The sequence below is a fragment of the Dromaius novaehollandiae genome, chromosome 11 (genome assembly GCF_036370855.1).
Source record: "Dromaius novaehollandiae isolate bDroNov1 chromosome 11, bDroNov1.hap1, whole genome shotgun sequence".
Taxonomy (NCBI): domain Eukaryota; kingdom Metazoa; phylum Chordata; class Aves; order Casuariiformes; family Dromaiidae; genus Dromaius; species Dromaius novaehollandiae.
This window is the reverse complement of record NC_088108.1, coordinates 19,328,791-19,349,329: the sequence shown is the minus strand read 5'-3', so window position 1 is coordinate 19,349,329 and position 20,539 is coordinate 19,328,791. Positions and strand designations below refer to the sequence as shown.

Sequence of the window (20,539 nt, the reverse complement as noted above, 5' to 3'; positions counted from 1 at the left end):
GAATTGTGTTCCACTTGCAAAGGAAAGTCCTCGTGCTGAATTGCTTTACTTATTGCTTGTGATATTCCTTGAACACAGTGAGGTTATCAAGAGGTACCTGGGCACAAAATCAAACCCAGACAGAGGTGATACAGAAGTATCAGGAAACATCTAGTTAGAAATTCACATCTAATGTTTAAATATTCTACCTAACCTTAGGAAAAAGAGAGTGAGCAAGAAACAGCATAGCCATTTAAAAAGCAAGGAGGACAGGATTTTTGAAGGTAAGAGGTAAAGAGAGTTTCTAAGGTAAAGTGATGCAAACTTTATTGAGTTATCTCACCACATCCTTGGCTCTACTTATGCTTTAAGCAAAAAGGGTAGAGAAGGTTAAGGATAAAATGGAAGCACATACAGCATACATAATCGAAACAAAGACAATTCTGTTTCTGCTATCTGCCTATCTAAACAGATTCACTATAGTGTAGCTCATTGAATTGCAATGGCTCACAAGGAAGATTTGATTAGAGTATTGGTCAGAAATGCTGTCAGTTTAATTAACTATTTGCAATCATATGATGGACAGTTTTGCAGTTTTAAAGGCGTTACTTAAATTGTGACCTTCTAACTACACAGTACCTTTTTCTGCTATGATGTTAGCATCACAGAACAAAACAAAAAATATTTTTTCCTCTCTCAAGCAAAGCTAGTAAGGTGGTGATACAAGCCTTGGTCAGAGAGAATAATTAGGTATTTTACTGAAAACTTTGTATTGTCAGGAAGTGTTTTATATATATCTAAAGCAACAAAAAAGAAAACATCTGTAAATAAGTTAGAACTTCTGGGGTAATTGTCCCTTTCTGGAAAAAGAAGTCGCACTGCCCCAGTTTCTCAAGTATAGAAAATGTTCCAGTGCCAGTCAATAGGGCTCACAAAGAAACTGAGAAAGGTCAACTACTGTATCAGCCTACACTGCCTCTCTTACAATTTACTTTCCTCCTGTTGTTTAGGGATAGTGGAATAACCACTTACTTACATGGAAGATTTTTTTGAAAAATAACTTGTGAAGAAAAACTACTGGACCCAAAGGAATTTTTTTTCCTGTTGTTGATATCCTTTGATCAGAAGGATTAAAGATAAAACAACAATACTGACCGTTACGGATTTTTTTCCTTATATCCTGTAAATCTTGTCATTCAGTCTAACAACTCCTGAACATTGGACCATGGGGAGGTGTATTTATTAAGCATTGTACCTGTCATATGCAATGAACAACTTACAGAAGGCAAATAAGTAGAAAAGATGCATGCATATATTTTTAATTTCAAATAATCAAAAAATGGTATTGTTTTCCATTCAATATATGGCACTTGTTTAATGCTTGTCACAGTCTCTAACATGAGTTTACCACCGACCAGATGCTTTCTAAACATTAAAATAGTTCAGTATCAGCAGTACAAGACTCAAGCTCCAAACATACACATTTTATATATACAGAATTCTCTCTGTGATCTGGGGATCTGCCCTGTGATTTAATTCTAAGTTCATCTTTAAAAATATTCATATATATTTCATCTGTTTCAAATGCACTAGCTGAATTGTATGATTCTATGTAAGAATCTTATCTGCAGTTGCAAATGAAAAGGGAAAGAAAAATTGTCATTACGAAGACAATCAGCAGTCTCTTAAGTCAATATTCTGGCTTTTACATCAGCAGCATGGGGAAAATACAAGTAATGGCTGTTGTCAATCAAGACATTTTAAAAGGACTATGTTTAAATCCAAAGTGCTCACAAAATGCCAATTACCTAAAATTACATATGCTGAAGTTTCAGTTAGAACATGCTGTATTGTAAAGCAGTTGTTGTTGTTAACAACAGCCTCCTCAAAGCACAAGAATAGTCCGTTGTAACATGCCGTAACCAACTAGAGGAAGCATGTAGGCATTACCCCTACCTGAAACTGGCATATTTAATAAATATGGGCATGCTCTAGGGAATATTTGTAGATGCTATATATGACATTAAATGAAAGAAAGGGTTGCACCTGTGAACCTCTCAACATAAAGTTTAAATAATATCTTTTACTATGTAATCAAGCACACATGCTTTGTTTGTGGGGAAAAAAAAAGTCTTTAAAAACATTATAGCTGTACTAAAAAGCAAAAATCTGGAAAAAAAAATCCAAAACACCACAAAAAAGCCCCTTGTTGTGACGGCCATTTTCCTCCTCTATTAAACAGAGCAAATAATGCCTTCTGTAACATAGCACTGGTATTCTGAAAACATTTTTTTTTATAATACTATTACTTTTCTGATTACTCCTGAATGCTTATCTGTGGTTATAGCTTTTGATAGTAAATTCCACAGAGTAAATTAGTTTCGCTGTGATTTCTAGATTTGTCCTTAAACTTCAATCAATTATCTCCTTGTTTTTGAGAAACTTCTCACAAGCATCAAAATGTTGCAGGAAATCTTATTTTTAGTAATTTTTTCTTATAGGAAATATAGATATTGTACTGTGAAGTTTTTAATGATTGCCTTAGGCCTTCCTCAAGTATCTGGAAAAAATTTTAATCCAGAAACAAGAATCTTTATGCCACTAAAGTCTGTAAGGTTCTATTCTGGTGAATAAAATAAGTTTGATTAAAAAATTACAATTATTACTTCTACTGTACATATCTGAAGAAGTGAATTGACTAAAGCACAAATGATGCCAAGGACAAAAAAGGTGTCTCCTTAAGCTACATAAGTCCTTATATCTTTCTTTTAATAGAATCATTAATATTTAAATTAGCATGCATCATACACACAATCCAAATTCATTTCCTTATTTAATAACTTTTTAAAAAGAGGCTTAAAAGATGAAGGACAGATAAAAATGTTAAAGACCATAGCATCAGACAGATATAATTAACTATTTAGAGCAATACAAAGCATTAGAATATCTTAATAGATAATTGCATTCTAAAAATATAAAGCAATGCAAAAACTTAGCCCTACATTTCTAGAAATGAGGGAACATTCTTTGTGGTCGATCTTTTCTGTTTAGAATGCAAGTTAATAGTCCAAACCAGAACATAGAACCTGATAATTCTGTCTTGATAAACTAGATTTATTTACAGAGACTTGGTCTTTGGCTTAATCTTCAGGCCTAGAAATGCATTTTATTGCAGTTTATTAATACTATGTAAAACATAAATACCGTATGACTATCCTAATAAGTGCTGACCACAAAATAGGTTTTCAGAAACTCCAAAAGCAGAAAGGCACTCAATCCCTGAAAAAACTGGTTGATTGGGATCTTTGTTTGCGAGAGTAACAGAAGTTTGCATCTATAATTATTTCCCCTTAACACAGAAGGCACTTTATGCTAATTAGGCAATAAGGCAATTATGTTTTGCAATGCATTAATTTGTTGAAGGTATTTACACCACATGATGATGGGTTTTGATGAGACATTATCAGAACATGACAACCTCACACCAAGGATTATGAGAACATACTTGTGCGGTTATTGTGGTTCTCAGTGACTAGGAAATCATTTAGAAGCAAAGTCAATGGAATAAATTAATCCAGAAATGATTCATGTAGATATACAGATTTAAATACCCACAGAAATTAGATTCCTTTGGTCATAATAGGTAATGTTTATACCTAAATTTTAAAAAGAAGGAAAAATCAATTAAAACTGATTTAGTATATAAATGACATAAAAAAGATGTATTACATTTGCAAAAAACTAAAAGCAGGTGCAATTACTGAAAATATATAAAAATACTTCCTTGAAACTATGTCTAGCGAAAGAACAGGACTTAACTGGACTGCCTAATCTCAATCTAATCCCATGGTAAGCACTGATAAAATCATGCTGAATATCTCCACAACAGCCTCTTCCTCTCCTGTTAAAAAAGCAAGACAAATGGCATTGTCTGCTTTGGGTACTATCTAGTACTCACGACACAAGCATTTTGCACTCATATATAAAGAACACAGAAGGATCCTGGCAAATAAAACCTGGATAAATGTTTCTCAGTGTTAATGATCAGAGTAGTTTCTACAGTTTACACCACTTCTCCATATCCACAGAGAAATATTTGCAGAAGTAAAAATCATACACATGCACATAACATTAATCAGAGGATTATGTGCAAATTGGGAATAATAATTAACAGTAGTTTGCACAAGCAGCAAGCACCTTTATTATTCTGATGGCTATAGCTATTTCAGTGCTTGAAAATAAAATAAACTTATAAATGCCCTAATCTTTAACAGCTTCCTAAACCAGTGAGAATTGTGTACCTGAAGCCTTGTTATAAGTAGAAATGAGCTGTGCTCATACTGAAGAGAAATTTATTCTCAATGCAAATTAAAACTCTTCTGTGGCTAAATACACTCCCTTCCTCCCATGTCATACTATACTTACCTGCGTTCTGTATTAAATGCGCTAATATTCAAAGACACCTGAATAGTCTAGATTTAGAAGCATGTCATTTAGGTACGCACACTTTTAATTCACCAAATGTTCCTGAAACAGGACCTCATTTGAATGAGGTAAATTAGCAAATATTTGAAAAAAAGTTAAAAATAAAAAAATGGAACTAGGATGATTCAGGCCAAATGAAAATCATCCTTTGAGTATAGGCATATAAGCTGCACAGAAACCCAAATCCTGACATCCTATTCTCAGCTAGTTTTTATGAAATTCAACCAAGTTAAAAACAAAACAAAACAAAACTCTCCACAGTTTGCAGTCCAAGTCTTCTACTTACTCCTAAGTGCAACTGTAACGTAAATGCAATCCTAGAAAGTTGCTTTGCAGAAAATAAAGGGGGTTCCTCGTGGACAAGTTGAACATGAGACAGCAGTATGCAGCAGAGAAGGCTGAACACATAATAGCCTACGTAAGAGTGTAGTCAGCACGTTGAATAGAAGTGATTCTTTCCCTCTATTTGGTTTTCGTGAAAACAAATCTGGTGACCTTTTTTCGGGATCCCCAGTACAAGACAGATACAGAAACACCAGAGTGAGTCGAACAGACGCCACCAGAATGGTCAGGGGACTAGAGCACATGACACGCAAGGGGAGGCCAAGAGAACTAGGTTTGTTTGCCGTTAAGAGAAGGCAGCTCAGGGCAGATTTTATTGCTGTCTACAACTATCATGCTGGGAGGCTGTAGAGAAGACAGATCTAGACTCTTCTCATGGGTGCCCAGTGATAGGACAAGAGACAACAGACAGAAGCTAGAATGTGGGAAATTTTATTCATTTATTTATTTTCCAAACGCAGATGTGGTCAAACACTGGAACAGGGACACAGAGAGGCTGAGGAGTCTCCATCCCTGGAGATGCTTAAAACTTGACCAGACAAGGTCCTGTGCAACCTGCTCTAACTTGACCTGCTTTGGGCAGAAAGTTGGACTAGATAACCTCCTTAGGTCCAGCCTACATAATTCCATGAGTTTAGACATGGACAGTCAGCAATATAGTGTTGATATTGTATGGAAAGTATAAAAATAAATAGATGACAAAATAACCTGGATTCTGCCTTTGCAGATATGGGAACTTAGATCAGAAGATAATGCATTGCATGTTCCTTCTCTCTTGCAGGCTCACTTGGAAATGTCACATGAATATTGCATCTTTGTTCCTAGCAGAGTCATAGCATTTAATATTTAATTTCTTATCTTTACCCACTGAAATCCTTAAACATTGCATCTTTTTTTTTCCTGCTATTACTCAGTCACTCCAAAGCACTGCATGAATCTCTCATCTAGTATGCCCAGAAATTCTGCGATAATCACTGAAGACTGGCTTGGGCCCAGTGGGTGACACAGCACTGGAAGAGGATGCCCAGAGAGGTTGTGGAGTCTCTGTTAAGGAGATGATTGAACTGAAGCTGTCTAGAGGTAGTCGCTTAGCACAACTTCTATAAAACTTGCTTAGCATGAGGAGCTAAATTTGCTGAAGGCTTAGGCCGCACTCAGATAACATAAGGAACTTTTGCCTAGTTCAGTAAGAAAGGGCCCCAGAACTGGTTCAAGCTGGAAAGGGAGTTACAAGCAGTCTGTGTTCCTGTGCCTCATACTCCAAAAGGGAGGATGTCAAAACTCTGAAATAAGGCCTGTGCAGGGCATCAGGACCTTGAGAAACAAAGCCTCCTCCCACTGCTGGGGCAGCATTATTTGTTATAGTCCGGAACTACCACCTCCTCGTCAGGACCTTGAGAGACAACGGTAGGACCCAACAAGGAACGAAGGCACATCCATCAGCAGAAACCTCAACAGTAAAGACAAGGAAAGAAACAGCCTGCCTAGATACAGTGATGAGACCCAATAAGGAGCAAGAGACCCCAGACCTGAATATTACTATTGGTCTGAACTACTGCATGAGGGGTGAAGAACTTAGATTGGAAAGTTATAATTGCCCAGGGATTTCTTTGTTCGGGGTCCCTCTTCAGAGCCACCCAGCTCGAGCTGTAATTACTGCACTCACATCATTAAAATTTATTTATTTAATTTGCTTTGATTTGACTCCAAGCAGGACCTAGGGTCAGACCCTGTCATGGTGGCTGGTGAGCCTAACTTCCATAACAGTCTCCTTCTCTGGAGATATTCAAAACCTGCCTGGACGCGATTCCATGCAACGTGCTCCAGGCGACCCTGCTTTAGCAGAGGGGTTGGACTAGATGATCTCCAGAGGTCCCTTCCAACCTCAACCATTCCGTGATTCCATGAAGAACAACAGGCCCTTAGCCAAATCTCAAGGAAGTCGAAAGGAAGAAAAATCCTTCCAATTTTGCTTAAATACTTTTATTTTCCATTCTAATACATCTTCTAGAAAGCTTGAATATTTGCTTTCTGACTTCCATCAGCCTCAGCAGTTTACACATAGTTGAGGACAGATTTTTACCCTGATATTTGGATATTGCTAATTTGAAGTCTGTTTCCATTAGTTAAGTTAGAGCAGTATTATCTACTTCAAGATTTCCAAATTTAGCTATCCACATTTGAAAAATTAAGCCTTTAATTTATGAAAAAGTAAATGCATTGAAATAGCTCGTGACAACTATTCCTGTTCTTGACAAGTCTTCACACTGATGTGTTGGCAGACTTACTAATTATAAAAGAATTGGTTATTTGCTCACAGAAAAAGAACAACTTCGGCTGATTTAAAATGAACTTTTCTAATAAAGTAAACTGTATGTACTAAAATTAAGCTTTAAAGTTGGGTGTTATTATACTGAAAGTCCTTATGGTTACTTGATAAATTCATCCAGCTACTGGACAGAGATCTGTGAGCTACAGCTGTATGGTAAACGGCGTATGCAGTGGTATTTCAAAGTGATTTTAACATTCTCTAGAGATACAATGTGACATTCCCCACATCTGTTTTCCCTATATACTTCCTATGGTGTAGTTGATTATGGCTCCCAGACAGCCACATGTAAAGGTGACATTAAATCCATTTAAAAACTTAGGTGCTTAAAATGAAATTCTCTTAAATTCCTTTATTAAAAAAAAAAAACACTGCTCTCAGCCATACTGACTGACAATAGTAATATAAGCATCTACATTAGCTTCAGAAATTATATCAGAAATATAGATTTCATCATGAAAGTCTCAGCCTTAGCACCACAGTGCTTGATACCAGACTAACACAATGCAAATGGAGGCATGTTGATTCAGGTTCCAATTTTAACATGTTTTTGTAACGACTTTGAGGTATCATGTATTTGTTGTGCATTAACCAACAGGCAAATTTTTTTTAAACAGAGAAAGATAGTTTCTACGCTATTACTTATATGTATCGATCAAACTGACGTTCAAGTTTGCAAGTTACAGGCTGGAAGAAGAGACGATAGTTACCATTGACCAAAACCAAAATAAGTTTGGAGACATGCTTCTAGTTTCCTGCCACAGGAACAAAACACAAAGCTAATTATAACATTAGAAATAAAGAGAGTGCAGGATGAGATTAAAATTGGAAGAACCCAAGAGAGAAAATATACACACACACGTGTGTATATATACACACACACACACACACACACACACACACACTGTTTTGCAGACTTTACTCACCAAAAATAGGGTTCTGAAGTTGCTCAGATCACCAAAGAATTCTTCTATGCTTATTGCTTTGGGATCAAAGGTGAAGTATTCTCCCAAGTTTTCATACAACTTAGTCATGTTGTTGTGCATATTGGACAATTTTTCGTATTGGTCTCGGGCACTCTTAGCAAAGCTGTAGGTTTTTGTTAAGGAAAACAGTTCAAATGTAATCAATGGGAAAAATTCAAACAAGTTTTTTTTAAAAAAAAGACCAAAAAAAAAAAAAAAAACACGCACACACACTCAGGACCTAGGTTAGTGAAACTGGGAAATTTGCTAGTACTGTCCTGCTAACAAACATGCCATTTTTAGGTATTAGTTTTTTCACGTCTGTGAGTGAGATCTGACATAAGGCAGCACACTTTTCCATTAAATTAGTAGACTATGCAACTGACTTTACAAAATTTCAAAATATCTTGGATATTTTTCTTCTAATAAAGTGATTGATGTTCACACACTATGAAAAGAGAAGCTGAAAATTATCTTGTTTTGAAAAAATGGCTACTATACCCTGTTCTGCCTATGTCCCTCCTATCATGAACACATTTTATTTGTATCTAATCGCGCATAGCTACCACTTGCAAAATAATGTGGTAATAAGCGTGATTTCCCATGGCTTTTATTACAGATGTGTGCCTTCTTCGTGGATTCTTTAATGCCTGAACACCCAGCTCAGCTCATGCCTCAAGCTTCCTGTATTGGATACACTGATTTGGGGCATTCTCTCTCCTCTTTACCTGTTTATCTTCACAGAACTTGTAAAAATGGAACATCCAGCCCTCTATCCCAGTTATCCAGAATTGACAAACGTCTATGAAAAATTATTAGAAGCAAAAACATAGTGTGGGGCAATGTAAGCATTTTTTTTCCCTTAGGAAAGAAGATTAAAAATGGAAAAAAAAACCCTCCTCAGAAAAAGGAGCTGCAACATAGAATAAATGTAACTCAATTCAGGCAGAAACTCAATTCGTAACACTTCCTTGATCCTGTTAGTTTATTAACAGTCTATTTTAACTCACAAATTATATGAAATACATTACCACAGTTGAAAAGCATTTATGTCCCCTTGTATGTTTAAAATAGGTACATTATGTGGTCACAGTTGAATTTATAGCAAAGTGTTAGTGGTACAAAGATGATAAAGTGATGTAAGATGCAGAGATAAGTAATCTCTCTTTTTCAAGCTGGTTTAGAACAAATTCCTAAAAAACTTAGAAGTTTTAAACTAGCAAGAAAGAGCAAATGCAACAGGACAGGAAGACAAATCTGAAGACAAATCTTATTCTCTAAAGAATGCCCAGATGTTTGTCCATTCTAGTAGAAGTAAAAAGTGGGTAACATTTGCCAACTACTAAAATGCACTGCAAAATAAAACACACAAATATCTACTGCAAATAGATAGTAAAAATCAACTCAAACTGCGAGTTAGAAATTCTCACCAATATGAAGTTGGAGACACAAACAGCCAACACCTTTCCACAAGAAAGTGCTAATGATAAGCATGTAATGAGCTGTTGTACAGTCGGAAATGAAGCACTACGGAAGTTTACAAGGCTGAGGGTATGTTCTCTCTCTATCTCATCCTGAAAGAACTACCTAAGCTGTTTTTACTTCCATGAAATGATACTGTTACAAAGTCACAGTATATTACACATCTTTATTAGTAATTGAAGACAGTCTAGAAATGAAACAGATGGACTTCCACCCCAGCAGTCATCATTAAAACTTTGGCAAAATCATTTTAAATAGAAAAGTATCATATTTTTCCTACATGAAAAAATTAGTTTTAGAACAATTTATTTATAAATACATAAATGGTTCAAGCTACTAAGCGAAATATTGTTTTTCCTTAAGGCTAATAAGATTCAATATGCTGTTTTAATTTGTTGTGGGTTGTTTATATCCACAGAGATATAAAGCCACAAATCACTGCAAAAAACAGCTAGCACACGATTCAACTAGTTCTGTTGAAACTGAATTGTAGCTGATTAAAGTGTTATGCTGTACATATCAAAACCCAAGAACAAAAGATACAAGTTGTTCCTTGAGCTACAAAAATCATGCAGCCTGGCTCCCTGTGGCTTTCATTTGTAATGATCTTCTTCCATGTGGATTCTTTGATACTTAATACAGCAGAGCTCATTCTTCAAGCTTTCCCCACACTTGAGTCTCTAATTTGAGTTTCTGCCTAGTATCATATTTAGAATTACATAATATCTTTGCGATCTCTATCTCTCCGCAAACCAACAAACAACCTGGAAACTAATTAGGGGAATGAAACATACAGAGAAATATAAACCTTTTATTTGGAGATTAAAGTAAAACCAAAAATGATTCTTCAGAAAATAGTTGACAAGTTGTTTTAATAAAGAAAGGAAATCTAGACATTCCATACACAACATCTTGTCGGTATTTGGATACTGTGGAGTACTTAAAAGGCTATATCATTTCACCAGCTACATGTGAGAGTATCAAGGCTGAAAACACATTTTATTGGAAAGAGACATAATATTTCACTTGGATTTTCCTGCTCTGTAACTAATATGAGGGCACCTGAACAGTCATTTAAAAATTGGTTCTTAAAAGCAAGCCAGAAAATTATATATAATATACATTTTCCTCCCAAGAAACTTACTTTACCAACTAATCACTTCTTCTTCATGACAACCTCAGTAGCGTATTAATAGCAGGTATACCTAATGATAGCCTGAGTTCCCTCCCACCAAGGTCTCAAACACAGAGTACATACAAAACGACTGCAGGCAAAAGTGGAGGGATCAAAGAAAAAAAAATACAAACCCCAGATTATAGTGGCCCTATACAAAATACACCAGCCTATCTTTTCAAGGTAACTATTGCAACTTACATAGATATTTATTTAGAAGTTTCTCTGTAAAAAGATTAAACTTGAAGGATGTATTTTATGCAAGATTTATTTTTCTGCTAGATTACACTGTTCATTTAGATCTCCAAAAAGAAGAAATCAACAAGGCCACGAATCCTAATATATAAACGTCAAGATTTTGAAATAGTAAGTTGCACCTACATAGTTTCTTACTAGTGCAAAAATTTCAGTAATATCTATATTTTCAGATTAGTTAAGTGAATTTTAACCTGCTTGATTAGAATCTTGTGTTTCAACTGTTGAATCTCTCATTTTAGTACAAGACAAACTTGGAATAGTTCAGTCTTCAATGACAATTGGCTGTATACAGAGAAAATGAACATTTAAGAGCAAGAATGCATTAAGCAGGTAATAAAGACACATTACTGTATTACTGAACACAGCCTAAAAATTTCTTAGAAAAACAGGAAGTGCTTTACAGTCAGACTACTATCTTGAACAATTCATGAAAAAAACTGAGAAAAGAAATAACGTACATAATTATACAAGACATTTATGGTTCCTTTCTAAAAAAAACTCTGACAATGTAATATAAAACCAAATTAATACTACAAATGACATAAAAATCTGAAAGAAAGTGAAGAAAAAACTTAAAATATTCCAGACATTCTAGGTTTGAAAGTAGTTCTTTTAGACAAAGCTCCCAAAATCAAATACTCCATTCAGCCTGCACATTCAACATCAGCAATGACAGTAAGTACATGTTAAAAAGGAAAAAACAGTATTTTGAATCCTGAAAATTAGGAAATATTTAACAAAGTAACACTGTAGAAACATATAAATTCAACGTTAGTACTTTTCATACAATAAGTAGGAAATTGCAAACAGGTAAGAAATACCTTTCACAGATGGCTTATAAGACAAAAGCATGTGGGCAAAATGGATAAGCATGATGACCAAAAAGAGAATGTAATATTTTAAACGCTACTTAATCTTGCAGCAAACACGTCAGTGCTGTAGAGACAAGGGTTTCCAAGGTCACACACAATGCAATATTACAAAGTTACTCTCTGTAACACTATATATACTTCTTATTTCTTCATATTTATAAAATGCTAATAATTTGAAATGTTTTCCTGAAATGTACTTTAAGTTATTGTAAATATTTAGTCACTACAATAATTCCAGAGCAAGAAAGCCAGAAAACTGTCTATACCACTTCAAGAATAAACAGCAAAAAAACCACTTCAAGAATAAACAGCAAAAAATATCTAAGCTATCAAAACTATACATAATAAAAATACTGTTAATACCAACAGTTTTCATTACTATGGACTAGCATTTTAATCAATGCTCCATTAATAACCATACAAAGGTTTTATTCTTATTATTCTGAAAAAAAAATCACAAAACTATCAAGTGCAAAGATGATTGTTAAGCTAAGAGGAATAATTTTATTTTCAAGCTTGATTTTCCTGTATACATATTCAGTACATTCTTTCATAACCATAAAAAAAATCCTAAACCAACACTTCACAGTACATAGCTTTATGAAAAAATATCTTGAAAAAATTATTCCATCTTTACTACCACATCTAGTTCCCTTGAATTTTGCCAAGTTTCCTAGAAAGTCTCACGTAACCCAGCAAAATGGACTTGTATATTTGAAGATATGGAGAGCTATTTCTTTACTAAGGACATGAAAAACACCGTTGCAACAGTAATAGAACTGTATCTAATCACCATCAGAGGAACTCTGCACATATAATCCCTAGGGAAGCTTTGACATTTATTTCAGTGGGTACTAGGATAAAGGAAAGTTTATGCCCTTTAATACATTTCCCTCTCTCATTTTAACACTACTGAGGACGGCAATGATACGGAATCACTTAGATTTTCTAAGTGCCAAATTAGAATTTTTGACCAAGTATTATTTTAGTTTAAAATTTACAGCTGTCTTCCAAAAGTGATCTCCTACTTCGCTGGTTTCAACATTTTATCCTCAAATTAAAAAAAATAATAATAATTTTATAATACAGCAAGGTTTATTTTATGCCGTCTCTAGAGAATTCTAAAGTAAATTAAAATGCAAACCAGATGTAACAGAAGAAAACGTTATTTCTTTTAAACTACTAAGACACACATATGTGCAATTCCATTAACATATATTTCATTAGTCTATTAACTTCTGCTGCCAAATTTCAGTTATCTACTAACTCTAGGTTTTGCTGTCTCTTTCTGATAAAAGAGAGGCTGAGAAACTTCCTTGCTCCTTTTTTTTCTTCAAATTTTTTAAAGATTTTTTTATTTGTTTGCTTTTACATTTGCTGTCAAACATAAGCTTCCATCCAGTTCTGTGGTTGTGTTGACACTGATGACCATCACGAAGGGAAAAATCATGTTTAAATTCCCTAATACATGAGGAAATCTGGAGTGAGTTTTCGTCTAATTCATTATTCCCTTCATTTAAGAATACTAAGTATAGCACTGGTGTCAGAATACAGGGAAATGTTAGTATGACCCTATAAAGCCAGCTGTACTTACAGAGGAGATATTTTCAGTCATTAAGTCAATGGTTAAGCAAGCAAAAGGATACAAGTGCCACAAAATGTCAGAGGTAAGGAATCATCAGTTACTACCAATACTAGATTTAAATTCTGTATGTCCATATTGGGAATACCATCATGCTACTTCCATGCTATCTACTGGTCTCTTCCATGTAAATAGGTAAGAAGAAGAAAGATTAATCAAGGTTAAAGACCCCAAACCTGTTGTAGGGATAGTTACTACTTCAACCATAACATCTGCTATGAATTTCATATGAACATATAACTTGAAAAATAAAGTACTTGAATATGCAGAAAAGCTCACATGTCCAAAGGCCAGACCTATTGCTGTCAGCATTTACAAAGAAAATGAAAGCGAACACTGACACTTGGCATTCATCAACAATGAATATGGCAGAGCAGCAAGAGCACCAGCAGTTTTACTATCATTATAAAAAATGCACTGGTGTTGCAATAGTTAAGCAGGTCTCTCGCCAGGGTAATACACTGCCTATCGCAAATGCAATTTCAGGGATGTTGACTGTAGGGTCAACTGTAGGTATGAAGCAGTAAAGCAAAGTGCTGCTGTCTTTGGTACTTACAGAAGAATGAATGATGCATTGAGAGACCAAGAAAGGAAAGGAGTCTGCCAAAAATTTCTTTACACTTTTCAGTAACACTTCAAAGACTGAACAGCAATTCTCCTGACAGGACCTTCCAGCTACTGGTTACAGGAAGCTGAAACAGGTGAAAGCAGCTTTCCATTGGGAGAGCTTTTCATTTAATGCTTGTTTCTCAGAAGTTTGTGCTTACACACAAAATTAGTTTAAGAGGCAGCTGGCATTATGCTACAGATGGATTTACTCCTAATGGAGAGCAAAAACAAAGCGCAGGGGAAAGTAAATGTCCACTGGGAGGAAAGATGCAAGACATCCTCATTTTTAAATATACTCAGCCTAATGAGCAAAGATTCAGAGTACTTACCAAATTATACAAATTAGCACTATAATGAGGAGGTAAATAATAATCAGTGTGGCATTTTCTAGGAGTCTGGAAAGCAAAGCCACCTAAAGTTTATTTATTTAAATATTTGACCTACCTATTTTTCCATTAAGCTCAGCTTCACTAAATGTTTCAAGGTTTGTTACTCTGCTCTACACAGTGATCCTAATACACATTACAGACAGGAACTGTTCTCGAAAGACAACACAGGTTCACTGAAAAAACGGAAACATGACTTCAGTGGAAGTCCTCTGGAGATTCACAGTACACTTGCGCAAGTCTGCCTTTATAGGTGCCATGGATTTGTACATTTCAAACTGTTTGCTTCTACAGTGGTACCTTACATCACACACTGCAGTTTCTTAGATAAAACTCTAGTCAATTCTGCAATTTATATTTACAACATGATAATTGGTAATGCATACCTATTGCTAAAGTAATTCACTATTTTTTTTTCTTTTTTTTTTTTTTTTTTTTTTTTTTTTTTTTTAAGTAATGCATCTTTGAAACACTTCTTGGGTTTTGTTTGTTTTAAGCTTCAGGCTGTTAAAGCTGTACTGAGGAGTGAGACATGTCCATGAACATGAGCTATATCATTATGCAATGATAAAGCTCCAAACCTTCATAATCCTAAACAGTGCAAGACTGAAAATATATATGTCAAAATGTATTCTTTCATGCTTTGCTAAATTTATAATTTGAAATAATTTATTATTCTGGTAGTTACTTCAAACTCTCAAGCACGCCTTTTACTGTTCTGATAATGACAATTTCTATCAGAATGTTCTGCGTCTCAGATAATAGAGTTTAATTATAACTGGCTTATTAAAATTTCCATGACAAATTACATGTTTGAATGTTTCTCTCCTGTCCTGAACTGAACTATGGAATTAATGTCAACAGTACTTCAAGTAGGAGGGAATGCAGCTGCATGTCATAATACCACTTTATTATTCTGAAGATACATATGTTTGTATATATATACACACACATACATACTCCAGCTCTTTAAAGGGACAGATACATCTGAAATGCCTCAAGTAACTAATGTACCAACAGTTAATGTTTTGATAAAATTACAACTTGGGTATAAAACAAACATATCAGTGTATAAATCTCACCAGTATAAAACTGGTCGGTCTATTATCTATAGTGTGTAACCTTCTATCTTAGGGAAACGCCTTTGTTGATTATTTTAACTTTTGTTTTGTAAATTCTGAATATGTTTTTCCATCCATAAAAATTAAGTTGGGTGGTGTTTTTTTGGTAAAATGTATCTTCATTTTTATCATAAATTACAGTAATCTATAACTAATTTACAATTTTAAGAAGTCTCTTGTCTCCCCATTAATGACACTACCAAGCAAAATAACTTTCTATAAATAAAAGTGTAGTCTTGTCTTTGTATAGACATCAAGAATTTTGGTATTCTACCTAAAAATGCAAACATTAATCTAATATTAAAAGTGATAGATGATACTTAAAACCCCTGCCTTCAATATTAAGTATCTTCAGCTGCACTTTACAGAGATTGTTTTATTAATATTGTTAATTACAGTAACATAATCTTTAATGGAAGTAAAACATCGCCTTGCTTCTCAGCTATATGTTTTCATGTATAAAAATGGAATGCCATGGTATGCTCATGTATATATGGGCAACAATAATAACCATGGATGCCATGAATGGATGAAGCAGTGCGAAATCTCTATAGTCCAAAGTTTTGAAGCTCCGATGAGGAGGTGACTTTCTTATTTTTTCAGCATTTTTGCAGGATGGATAAAATCAACTATATTCTCTTCTTCAGGATGGATACAGGTGACACCAGGAACAAGAATCAAGCCAAAGATTTATTTTACTCATTCTGACAACCTGCCAGCAGGTTATAGTATGTTCTGGCAGCCACTAATTGGTAACAAATTGAAGCTGGTGATCCATCCTTTATATAAAAGGGTCTATAACTTATTGTCAGTTAGTTCAATACATATCATGTCACTGCCAACACTGTTAGAAGATTAATATTTAAATCTGCTGAAAAAAAAAGCCTATTTACAAAGCTTAAAAGAAAGCACTGCCTTGTAAGTAAAACTGTTGGAGCCCAAAGTGAAATACTGGGGGGAGAGGAAGTAATTATACAGAAAGAATTATGTAAATAATCTTACAACAGCTGATTTTTTGTTTGTATGCCCTTATGATGGATTAGATTAACTGCACAAAAGTGAGATAAAAACCATTTATCACATCACTTATCATAAATGTTTCATTTTACTAATAGGAATGTTTAGATTAGCAGGACTGCTTGCAAATTAACCCTATTCATAGGTGGTAGTTGACATCCTCAGCAGTAAGAAATTAAGAACAAAAGGAAATTAAGTGTACAGTAGAGCAGGCAAGAAATCAGAGAAGACTTAGATTTCACTTCCACAGCACAGTCTGCATTCATACCTAAAGGAACTTCAACGGAAATTCACAGCTTAATTCACATGGGACTTTCCGTATCTGCAAGGCTGAATCAAGTTTTGAGTTTACAGCCAAGCTGAGCTTAAAACCAAAAAGAACAAGACTGGTTATTCTGTTCATACATAATTTCAAACTAAAATCTAGCATCTCAGATTATTTTTTCCTCTTTAAGCTGGATCTATAATAGAACCTCAAGCTATTCAAAGAGCAATTTAAAAAAATCCAGATATACATAATTTTTACACACTGTATTTCATCCCAAATAGAGCTTTTTCTCCTCCAAGCATGCCAAAACGAAACCCAACCATGAGAACTGCTGAAGAGAAACATGAAACACTGAGAAAAAATGAGTTGCCTGAATCTGCACTATGACAACTATAAACATCCAATTTATAATTACCTTGCTGAACAGTTAATTATTTCAACATATCAGAAGGGCTTTATTAATTAAAGTTGTTTTGCAATAAAAGGGATTACTCTGACCATGAGAATTTCACAGGATGTTAGCAATTCAATATAACAAAACAGACCAAATACTTGAATTTATTTATCTGCACTAGGTTTGATTTAGCTTTCAATCTGCAGGTAAGCCAACCCATTGTATGGCAGCATAAAAACACACAAACAAAAAATCCCACAATCCAAACCCCATGCTTTGAATCCATCTGTGAAAACAAAGTAATCATTTGACTTCATTACCTAAAATCAAAGCCATAGGTAGACTGCTTGTTAATCTATTGCCATATACTGTTCAGTGAGTGAAACATGTTTTCAGGGGTACATTTAACAACTACTAATATTAATGAAATGCACCTTTCTTATGATGACTTCCACTGAGTGTTAAAGCTTACTAAAACATTTCAATGGTACACATTACATTCCACAATTTACAAATTCTTGCGTACCATTTCAGAGCACAATTCTGGACCATGGAATGGCCATGGCCCAGGTACGCTAAACAGAAGTTTTACACAGCTAGAAGAGAAAGCTTGTTACGATTTTGTCATCATGTTTAATGAAGGGTGAATCAGTGTTTGTAGCTTCTGATCTCTAAGCTCATTCCTAATGGAGCATTCTTTGACCCAAATTGGAGCCACACAAACAGAACTTACTAGCTGAAGACAGAAACTCGTCTTTAATAACAGTAACTCACTCACACTGATAGCTCTATTTGCACATACTATCAATATGTAACCAGACACTAACAATTTTATTGTTCACACTAATGTCTCTCTATGACTATGCAGAATATAAAAGACAAGACTTCTGGAGCATACGCTGATAATTATGAATCACAGTTATATATCTATTTTTCCTTTCTGCAGAAGGTCTTTTTTTTTGCAACCCCCCCCCTCAAAAAACAGCAGAAATTTTCATTACAATGCACTTGATCTACCCAAATTAGAACCCAAAGAAATCAAGACCCATAGAAAGAGCACCATTTTATCTGTTTACACAAAATACTGTGCTTGTGAAGAGCTTAAAGATTCACTAACAAAATACTCATAAAAAGCTCAATGTAAGAATTTGTTTCTCATTACAAAGCAAACTACCTCATCATTCTTTTCATTTGACTGGCTAACCAAGGGGGGGGGGGGGGGGGAAGGGAAGTTTCTCAGTTACGATACAGCAAAGGGGTTTGTTGCTCTCCCTCACCTCAATTACACCACCTTAGTAGCTGAAGAAGTTTTTAACTATGAGAATTTTTAAATACAATTGCATTCAGTGGGTACAGAGAGTATTTCAGTGTGTTTATGAAAATGAAGCACAGAAAAAACCATAACCATCTAATACAATGCTAGATGTGAACTGCTTTCTTCCTAAATTGCAGAATCATGACTAACTTCATGTTGGAAAACAAACTTCTCATGACTGTATTCAAACAGACCTAATTTTCTGATCAGCACAAAATCTCTGACTTGTCCGTAAAAAGCCATAAAACTTTAATCTTGATAAGCACTAGAAAATCTGTCAATATTTACTTACTCCTTGCTCTAAGCAATCATATTACTTCCTGATTTTCAGGAATTCAAACTTTCCAAGATATGAAAAAGACCATCAGCTGTTTCCACTGGTTCTACATACACCAGTTTACTGTGCACAACAGAAAGCTTACATCAACATAACTCCAGTACTGCCTTTTTTATTTATACTTCTGTTAATCAAGAAGTGCAGACCAGGGCTCATATCTCTAAAAGTCCCATAGGAACTCTCTAGGCGAAAACCAATAAATGAGGGCCTGTCTTATGAAATCTTTAATCCAAGGAATAAAGCTTTGCAGACTGTTTATAAAATTGTTTTATATTAGAAAAGTCTGCTTAAAAACTTAAAACACTGATTTAAAAGTTTTTTCTGGTAGGAAGAAGAAAAATGACTCTAAAAGCCTTCAAGTAAGTATGAATACTTGGCTCCTCAGATAGCAGCCATAAAAGGCAGCATTTAAAAAGCCACAGTCTAGAGCGAAGGGAAGGTCTTGGATATCTTGGATACAGAAAGTCTGGAAAACTTCAAAATTAGAGATAGCTATTAACCTAAAAATACCAATTTTTTTCAGAGTAAGACAGTTAAAACCTTAAAACATAACAGTTTTGTATGAATGTTATCATAATTATAATACAAAAATATTCCAAAAGGTCCATACATACATCAAAATAGTGTCGCTGCTTTTTTTTTTTTCCCAGGGTGTGTGGGAGGGAGGATTAAAAAAATGTTTTAAACTGAAGAAAGATTAAAACAACTTCTAAAAGCTCTAGAACTCCTGAAAGCAAAACGAACCTTTCTGATGCATACCTTAAACATACTTTTAGAGAATGGCAAAATGTCATTCATGAATGTATGGAATGGACTACTTAACTTCATTTATTCTGAAAAGGATGTGAGAGCAGTTAAAATTAGGGAAAAAGAAGATTATACCAGATTAATAATTAAACAGATGTAACTTCATACCCAGCACATATGTGTCTGTATATATGTATTTTGTGATCTTTTCCCAAGGTCCTTAAACCTATTTAGAAATATAGCATGTACTTCAATGTGATGATAGCATGAAGAGGTGGTAAATGATGAGAGTGCTAGATCAATGGGTATTAAAAGATGACAGGATAGAAGAACAGCAAAAAATAAGTTTTATAAAAATATTCAAGAATGTAAAGAACATCTCCAGTTCCTTTTTTGCACCTTGGCGATGCTTTGCAGGTTATTTTTCTTTACCTTGCTATGCTTGGTACATGTCCATAGATCTTTGCTCAGATCTTTCCCAGTCAGGGATCACATATTTACCTAGAATCAAATATCTAAGAAATCTGAAAGGTCATCACTCATCTGTGCACTTTATCCAGGTGCCTCTCCAGCATCTTTTACAATGGAAACCATATAGCTTTCAACGTAATTCTCATTTACAATAGCTTGGTTTAAAGCTATTTGAAACAATATTAAGACTAGTATTCTGAAGCTTTTTACATTCAGATTTCTCTCATTTTTACTGATGGCAAACAATTAACTATAATCACTACTAATGCACTAATCAGGAAACAACACAGAGACATAATAGTCAAGAATACCATCAAACAGAAAATGTTGCAAGAGTAATCGATTT

General features: G+C 34.6%; 1 protein-coding gene across 3 annotated transcripts in view; it reads right to left on the bottom strand.

The window, feature by feature from the left end:
• Positions 1–20,539, bottom strand: part of DIAPH2 (diaphanous related formin 2) — a 291,784-nt gene that overhangs the window by 106,738 nt on the left and 164,507 nt on the right. For all 3 annotated transcript variants that reach the window (XM_064518290.1, XM_064518291.1, XM_064518292.1), the window contains one exon: positions 8,062–8,227. In XM_064518290.1, the coding sequence (XP_064374360.1) occupies positions 8,062–8,227 (166 nt within the window). The remainder of the gene's footprint in view (positions 1–8,061; positions 8,228–20,539) is intronic.